The 8,891-nt window shown below is 31.4% G+C and overlaps 1 protein-coding gene across 1 annotated transcript; it reads right to left on the bottom strand.

The window, feature by feature from the left end:
* Positions 1-1,857: 1,857 nt before the first annotated feature.
* Positions 1,858-2,993, bottom strand: LOC116114199 (transcription factor bHLH96-like). Its single transcript, XM_031400354.1, has 3 exons — positions 2,551-2,993; positions 2,076-2,468; positions 1,858-1,983 (listed from the first exon to the last, which is right to left on the bottom strand). Exons 1-3 carry the CDS (start codon positions 2,959-2,961, stop codon positions 1,858-1,860), a joined length of 930 nt encoding a protein of 309 aa, XP_031256214.1. The 5' UTR covers positions 2,962-2,993.
* Positions 2,994-8,891: the final 5,898 nt, after the last annotated feature.

Here is an 8,891-nt window from a genome sequence, read left to right as displayed (position 1 = left end):
ATCCTGTTGAAATTTGCTTTTCAGGCCATGTCCACAACAAGCCCCACCTTCTTCTCAGTATGCCTTGAAGAACCACAATTATATTAGTTCCACATAATATATATATATATATATATATATATATTTTACTCTACGTCAGAATTTCAACTCTCATAATGAATCAACATACTGAAATATACATTTTTACTTCAGCTTTATGTTCTGTCTTGCAAACCAAACTATTCTATGGAAAGACAGTTTATTTTATTATGTAACAGTGATTCCCATTAAAAGATGTTTATTACCTTTTTCTCGAGAACTTCAAACCTAGAGGGACCTTTGAATCTAGCTTGTGCAACAAACCCAGTAAACATGAATTAATTATATACTCTTACGGATAATTAAATTCAGCTTAAAACAGGTCTTATTTCTCTTTTGATACCATTTTTATTATAAGATTTAATTCATTAAGATACGAGAAATCTTACCAGCTAAAACTATGTACTATATCATTGGTTAATAAGGTTATATTTAGCAAGTTTTTGTTGACTGAAAACATATATTGTTTTATTCCGAAGCATCTCATCAACTCAAACTAATAATCCAAGATGAAAATAATGGGCCATAATAATTAAGTTGTTGAATATTATATCTCCAGTGAAGAACGACTTGGATTCTTCTGAGAATCTCATAATGAGACACGGACATGAAGGCAGAATTCTCAAAATTTTGGACGCACAAATTGAACTGTATATTGAAAAGGTAACAAATTGGCTGGCTTAATTTAATTTCATACTATTGGTGGGGTGGCCAACTGTGATTTTTTGGATCTAGAAATTAATGCGATGAAAATGTGTTGAAACTTGAAATATTTTTGTTTCCAAATGAGGAACTCTCAGTGATCTTGTTCCCAGCTGTGATGCAATAGCTTGAAAACAAATGGAAGAAGGTATCATGAATTTAGGGCTTTTGTTGTCTACTTTTCGAGAGAGGCCCACATTGATGGACAAGGTGGTGGGTTAATTTTGAGTTTCAGGTTCTCCTTTTCAGATATATAAACTTAAAACAGAGTGAAGTGGGGAAGAGTTGCGTCACCGGGAAACATTTGCCCCACTGCTCACCTTGGATCTTTCTCCAAGATTGATGATGACCACTGTGACCCAGATCCAAGAGTTTAAAGTAGAGGGAAGGTCATGATAGTGAGATATATGTGAAGAATACCTTTATTACATTCATCAAATAAATAAAATTTTGCTATGTATAACAGACATCCATTTTCAAAACTATATTTCAATACCAGTAGCAATTAGGTAGATTACTGAGAAAATTGAAAAAGAATCATACCCTATTTTTTTCACAATTCTTTTATATTAGTTATAAACATATATATCAAACAAATCAAATGGAATTTTAATTTAAAGAGTACCAAACCGAAGATATGAAAAGAGTAATGTTATCTTTTCAGAAAAAAAAAAAAAAAGAGTAACGTTGTACTTATTTTTATTAAGTATTCCGAATTATTGTAATCCTGTAACACGTATAATTACATGCATCATATTCTTTATTTGATTTTGAAAACTAGCGTTCAAGTTACTCAAGGTATAGATGAAATATTTACTTTTGAAATTTACTATTGAGAGATCTAAAATAGTGTTTATTACAAATGAAATGTGATACCATTAACGCGAAAAATAAATACATAATATAATAGAATTCACAAGGATCTAAGACTTTTCCAGCATTCAAAGTGATCAGTAGAGAAATATTTAAATTTAAAACATCTTATCATATATATAGCATACATAATTCCTACAATATAGAAAAAGGAAAATACAAATATGTTTCAATTAGGTACACTCCTGAATAACAGTTTACATATTAGAAGATGAAATTAAGGTTGTGATCTAAGTTAAAGCTGCATACATCTTCTTCAATTCTACCCACCATCTCATTTACTGCAGCTGCAATCTCATTCACCGATCTCAGTTGACAAATTTCTTCTACCTGCCATCTCAATCCATATATATAACACAATTACAAAAACTTAATAATTTTATTTGTAATCTTTTTTGTGTTCTAAGACAAAAGGAACTAACCTTAACACTGAAAGAGTATAGTATCTTATGATCAGCAGTTGTGACATTAAGGTGAAGAACATGAAATCCAAGAGAAATCAACCCACTGACGATCTTCACGAGCTGTTTCGGGTGTCGATTTGTCATTATTTTAAGGTTGGCATGAGTTTCCACCAGCGTTACTTCAACATCTGCCACTGCATCGGAAGGAGTCTCCGCCATTGATTCATCCATTGACATGTTGTGGAGGGTTGAGTACTGTGGAAACGAAAAGAAATCTGAGAAAATGAGAGTAGAGAACCCAACATCTGATAGTTTTTGTTGATTTCGCTTTTGAACTTCAAGAGATTGTAGAAGTTGCTCCAGCTCCTTCACATAGTTAATCGCTCCCCCAACAATTGACGCCTGGTCTCCCTGCATACACACACCACACCAGTCACTGAGAGGCCTAAAAAGAATTAATATCTTTGTATTCAAATGGATGTTTGATGTTTACCCTTTGGATATAAGAGGGTGGCATGAGAGAGCGAAGAGCATTAAGATAGTCATTCATTTGCTTTCTCCGGTTGCGTTCAACAGTAATGTGAGTCATCCTTTGGTTCTCAAGTTCCTCTTTGTTCTTGTTGCTTCTGTTGGCACGTCTTCTCTTTCTCCGCCCCGTTGAGCTTTCCGTCGGAGCTAGAGCTTCCACAGGACTAAAGTCTCCGGTAAAGAAGCCGCCATCACAACTCTGCTGCATCACTGAAGAGTAGTTGGAATCCACACTATTATTAAAACCAAACCCTCCTCCATTTTGGACAAGAGCTCCATAATTTGCTGAAAATTCTTCTTCAAAACCAAAAGTATTTGAATTAATAAAGCCATAGCTACACGGTTCTTGTTGGGAAACAACGGCTTCTAATGCCATTGTCTCTATCAGTGTTTTAGCCAATTAAAACACAACTAACAACAAATAATTTGGAACAAACTCAAACTTTTGGCTCTCACCGTCTAGTCTTCTTCTCTTTTAAAGTGCTTAATCTTCTGATATGCATACACCAAGTTGCACGAGAGATCTTGTTTAGGTGTCAGAGAGAAAGATTCTCTTGTTATTTTATATGTATAAAATATATATTACATGTACTAAATTCCTTCAGTCCCATTGTGTTTTCTTGTTATTAGAAGTTTAAAATACAGCAAGTAGTAGTATTAGAGAATAATTTGTTTTAGTCTTAGATTACTACAAAAAATTGTCACACTTTGAAATTAGAGGTCAATCAAATCTCATACAGTTGTTGTTGATGATTGATCATTATGAATTAAAGATGCTCGCTTCTGGGTCTAATATTCCTGTCATTGGTAATAATTCTAGATTCTCGAAAGGGTTGCTTTTGTTTCATTTGGTCATAGTAACTTCAAGTGTTTAAATGCAAGAGTGTGGAAGATGAAAGAGAGTGGGGGAACGAGACAAAATGGGAAAAGAAAGGGAGAGAATTGCAAGGAAAAAGCAAGAGTCAGGAGGGTGTCTGGGTAGAGAATCCATGAAGCTACAATTAACATTAACAAAACTCAAGGGGGAGCAGTCTCTGGAATCATATACCATAAAGACTAAGTTACTCCCTTTCCAAGAAACTTATTACTGCCACCATGTGTCTTTCTACTTTTCCCATTTGCGTTTAACACCATCCATCGTCTTCCTTTTTCTATCATTATTATAATTATTATTTAATCCTTCTATGCTATAACCCCATTTCCATGAAAACATTCCCATAACTCATTCTCCATCGCACATTAATATGTATATTTTTCTGTACATACATTATTTAATTGCTCATGGCTACCTTTTCAAAGATAATCTATTTTACATCTATCCATATTTGTTGTATGATCCATATCCACTCATCTTTATTAGTTATTAATTTTAGTCTTGTATTCTCAAGCCTCAAGTGAAGATTGTGTAGAGGCTAACTATAGTTCAGTATAAATTAAGACTGAATATCTTACACAATTAATTAACAAAATCATATTCTTGAAATATTGGAGTTTGGTATGTTTGTATATACAAATACTAGATTATCAAATGATGGCTAGATGGCTAGAGGCACTGTAATTTGAAATCATTTTTACAAGGTTACAACAAGAGGGTTCTTCTTTTGGACTAGCATTCATGAATTGAACGATTATATACCAAGGGCCAGTCTCATTTTTCATTTAGGAAATAATATAAAGTAGTGATTTGTAGTTGATGCAAATGAATATAATTAAAAGGAATAAACAAACTGAAGTGTATACGTGATGGTAATGGAAAGTTATTTTCTTTGAGAAAATAATTATTATTTCATTTAAATATTATTTAAATCGATGAGTCACTTGAAAGAAATATTGAAAACTGAAATGACTTGGATTTGATTCTAATGAGATATATAGTCAAAGGCTGTACAAAGACTGCATGTGTTATTAAATCTATTTGGATGAAATAGCCGAATGATGGATGTAATAATTTTTCTCAGGAAATCTAATGTACTACTTAATTTCGATTTCTTTTCTTTATATGCCCCAACTGTCTTTGCAACAAATACCAAGATTAATTATACGGCCAAATCTCAGAAGAAAAGTCAGGATAATATCATGTATCTAACTGCCAATCTTTGAATGTATCCCTTTAATCATTATTTATGAGATACGTTATATTGTTGAAGTTTTAATTAACTTGATTTTTTGTAGAACGCATTAATATAAATGAGCATCTGGTCTAACTCAGGTTTACCTAATTTAAGATGTTGAAATTATTTTTCTTAAACAAGGTTCAAGTCAAAGCTACCGTAGCAGGTTATTTCAGCATACCATGCAGAGAAATGCTTTTGCTGACTCTTAATTTGTAGTTACCTGCTGGTTTTGAAGTAAACATTGACAACATAAAACTTGTTTACACGTCTACATTTTTTTCTTTTATATAACTCTTACCTTTTATTTTTGATATAGGATTATGCTTTCTAACTTGATCACATGTGACCAAACAAAAATAGAAATCATTAATTCTTTTTGAACAAATGTCGTGTCACAGCATGCATGAATTGTCAAGGAAGATCTCCAGTTAGGCTTTTCTAAAAACATAAAATGTTTTCTTCTAACCCACAAGTTAAAGCTCAAATTTATGATTATATATATAGATTCACAAACCTTTAGGGCTTTCAAGGGATGCAATTGTGAAAGGACTATTGAGAGCGTCAGTATAGCTATAACAATACTCTTAACACTGTTTCCTTAATATACAAATTATTATAATTTTAGAAATGTATATATTTTTTATACACTCTAAAAAAATTGGTATATTGCTTGTCACAAGTATATTATCTGATACTTTGAGAATGCTACAACTCTCTCATTAAATAAAGTGGCTGTATAGTTTTTGTCATTGGTTAATGTGTAAAAGAACATTATAAAATTAAAGGCATAATACACTCTATTTATGTGATGCCTCTTAACCATTGCAATTCTTGATTGACCCTAGGCCGAATGACGGAAGCAAAACCATGGATTTGTTCTGAGTTTCGGTTTAACTTAAAAATTAATTTATTGCTGGTATTGGCCAGAGCGATTTTTATATCATATTTATTGCAAATAAACCGTAGATTGCGGCCCTTAGATTCTGGGTGGGTACCTGTCATTATATTTTTCTTTTCCATATTTGGTACTACTAACTAAAATTGAATTAATTAACTTTTGCTTAATTGGTTGCCAGTTGTTTGCTCTTGGTAATTGATATTTGTTCATAGATGCGTATTTAGAAGCAGTATGAAACCGACACCCTTAGGTGATCAAATGATTGAATAGAGACTTTTGTGTGTATTATCTAAGAGATCTTGAGTTTGATCTCTCTCGGTTGTCAATAGGGATGACTATTAGAGGATTATCCAGTCGTTAATTTCAGGATTTTAAGAGATTCATTGAGGTGCGCGTAAATTTACTCGAACATCCTTGGTTACCCAAAAAAAAAAAAAAAAATCTAAAAACACACTTATGAGTATCAACCTGGATTTTAATTTTTAAATTATAAAACATCCTATGATCGATCTATTCATTTGTTGCATTTGTGTTAATTTAGGGAAATTATAACCTTATATTTATTTAAATAAAAATTCATATCAAAGGATAATAACCTTGATATATACGCTATATCGATTTTATATAAAATTCGTTTAAATCCGTGACTACACATGAGTATGTACTGAACAGTGAATCCACATCAAAAGATATACAAAATCAAAAGAAAATGACTTTTATAAAAGAGACTTATATCTCATGATCACATATATAATACTTTGAAAAGGTTCTTAGTTTTCGTGTATAAAACTCTAGATTGAAATATATGCACCTAATTCCTATTACTCTTAATTAGTAGGACAACAAATGCTTAAAAGAATAAAATTTACCGCCAATCATCTCCTCTTCTCAAAGTACCATTATTTTATTAATAACAGTACAATATGTAAAGTACCAAGGAAATGTTTTACTGAAATTTCAAATTTCTGGACATGCATTTGTTAGCTTGTTGTATGTTTGTTCAATAGAAGACAAATTTTCTTTTAAGTTTGAACTTAATAATATTGGACTTAAAGTACGAACCACTATATTAACTGTGCAGCCGTACCATATGTTTGATTTGACTCATGTGAAATCAGCTAACTAGTTGATCATCTGAATTATCGGATAGGTTTGTACCTTTCTTATGTTGCGGGAATTCACACTAAAGATCACTTGAATATAGATTCATTATAGTGCAAATATTTATCGAAAAATAACTATTGAGATAAAGAAAAGGGTTATTGATTAACTATAAACGGATCTTTTATAGTTCAATATCATATATTAATTACTCTTGCACAAAGAATCTCCGTTAGGTTTATCAATTAATGACAAATTAACATTGTACAGAAGCTGTACTAACGTTGATCATAATTATTTAAGATCTCTTATGTAGTTAGAAACGTAGGTTTAGGATAATTTGAAATTATAAATAGCATGTTTTGATTTAAAATTGTAAAATATCTCAAAGAATACAATATATAATAGGACTAAAATGTATTATAATAGAGACACAATTATATTCATTCATATACCTTTCAATGAATTTGTATTGGAAGGTTCAACATTCCTACTGAAAGATTTTTCATAGAACTATAATATTTTACTGTAAAAAACGTTGATTAAAGCAAAGTCTTTGTAATTTATGGGAAATTGCAGAAAATGGTGGCAGTGTTCTCTGACTTTTCAAACAAAGAGAAACACAAAACAATGAAATGCTTCGTCCATCACATTCCGACAGTTATGCCTCTGCGTATTATAATTTATAACTACGTCATGCCATGCATTTCTAAGTTTCCTCTTTCTGTGTTTATTTTTATTTGTTGAATAATGTGCTTTCTTTCTTACGCGAGTGGCCCTGACAAAACTACACTCTCTTCAAAGCTATGGCTGCATTGAATCGCTCGTATCAGTTTCCCAACTTCAAGCCAAAATTTATTATTTTATTGGATATTTCTCCTTTTCTGCTCTACTGCAGACCTTGATTGGTCAGCCTAATCGACTATACATATATAATACTTTTGAAGATATCTTTTACCCAGAATTTTTCTTTCCTCCTGAAAAGAAAATTCAGTGACAGGAAATGTCAATAAAGTTTTACTTCTTTACTTCTTGCAAAGCTTTCAATAATGAAAACGTTTAGCCATGCATCGATGCACATATAGAAATCCAAGGAAAAAGAATTCCTCTCTGACTTGTAGAGATGAAAGAATATTGAGAGATGGTCAAAGATGGAATAAGAAAAGAAAAAGAAAAAGATTTATAAAATTCCGTTTCACCAAGGAAAAGAAACTAAATCACAAGTATAGGCAAACTAGAAATACAATAATACTATTCTTTCTACAATTTATCTCAACTTTTATATCTAAGTGATATGTCATTGTATGTGACATTAACTTATAAATTAAAGAATGATACATTTAATGATATGACAATGCCACCTATAGAGACGGTCATTAATTTGGGATGAATTTTTTGAAGGGTAGTATTACTCTCAAAAATATTGAGCCTTGCAGAATTCCATCTTTAAGACAATTGAAAAAAAAAAAAGCAGTATCATAAACAAAAATGTTTGTTAAGTTGAGGGGAATCAATGATAAAATCATTCTCTTTGCTAACTAAACATAACCCTAGCTCATCGGTGAGATGCTAATATAGCAAGCAACATTGTTCATCTTCTTCTTTTTCTTCGTTATGTGGAATGTTATATATATGCATCTTTTATTGATCTAAATCAGAAGACGTGACACCTAATAAATGTCAATGTGAACCAGTACTAGGTATTAGGTGTTTCTGTAAAACTTACTTACTCATGTAATGTTGATAATTGATTTTCATTTAATATAAATCAGTTTTAAAGATTAATGGTCCACATTTGTTGCTTTAGTTTTCAAATGTTTTTTGTTTAACCATTGATTGAAATTTATGGCAGCCATTAAGAGCTTGATAGAAGCTTGACTATATATAATGTTTTGGTCCTTAAACTCAAGTACTCAACTAAAACAAAATACACCATCAATATTAGAGTGTTTTGAGAGCTTAGAAGAGCCAAAATACAACTTCGTGAGTTTGTTTCAATGGTTGGAGGTAATCCTTGATTCTTGGTTTATAGTCTAAGAACATTATATTCTTTGTATTTCTGTTTAGATTGCAGATAAGTTTATTACAGTTGGTATCAGAGCCATATAATACCTTTGCCTTGATATTTTGCAAAAGAAGTTTTTGTAGCTCTCTGTTCATGGCCGTTTGAATTTTAGTTATTTTTAATGCAAA

This window comes from Pistacia vera, unplaced genomic scaffold, assembly GCF_008641045.1.
Source record: "Pistacia vera cultivar Batoury unplaced genomic scaffold, PisVer_v2 Contig702, whole genome shotgun sequence".
Taxonomy (NCBI): Eukaryota; Viridiplantae; Streptophyta; class Magnoliopsida; order Sapindales; family Anacardiaceae; genus Pistacia; species Pistacia vera.
This window is presented reverse-complemented; position numbering and strand designations above follow the sequence as displayed.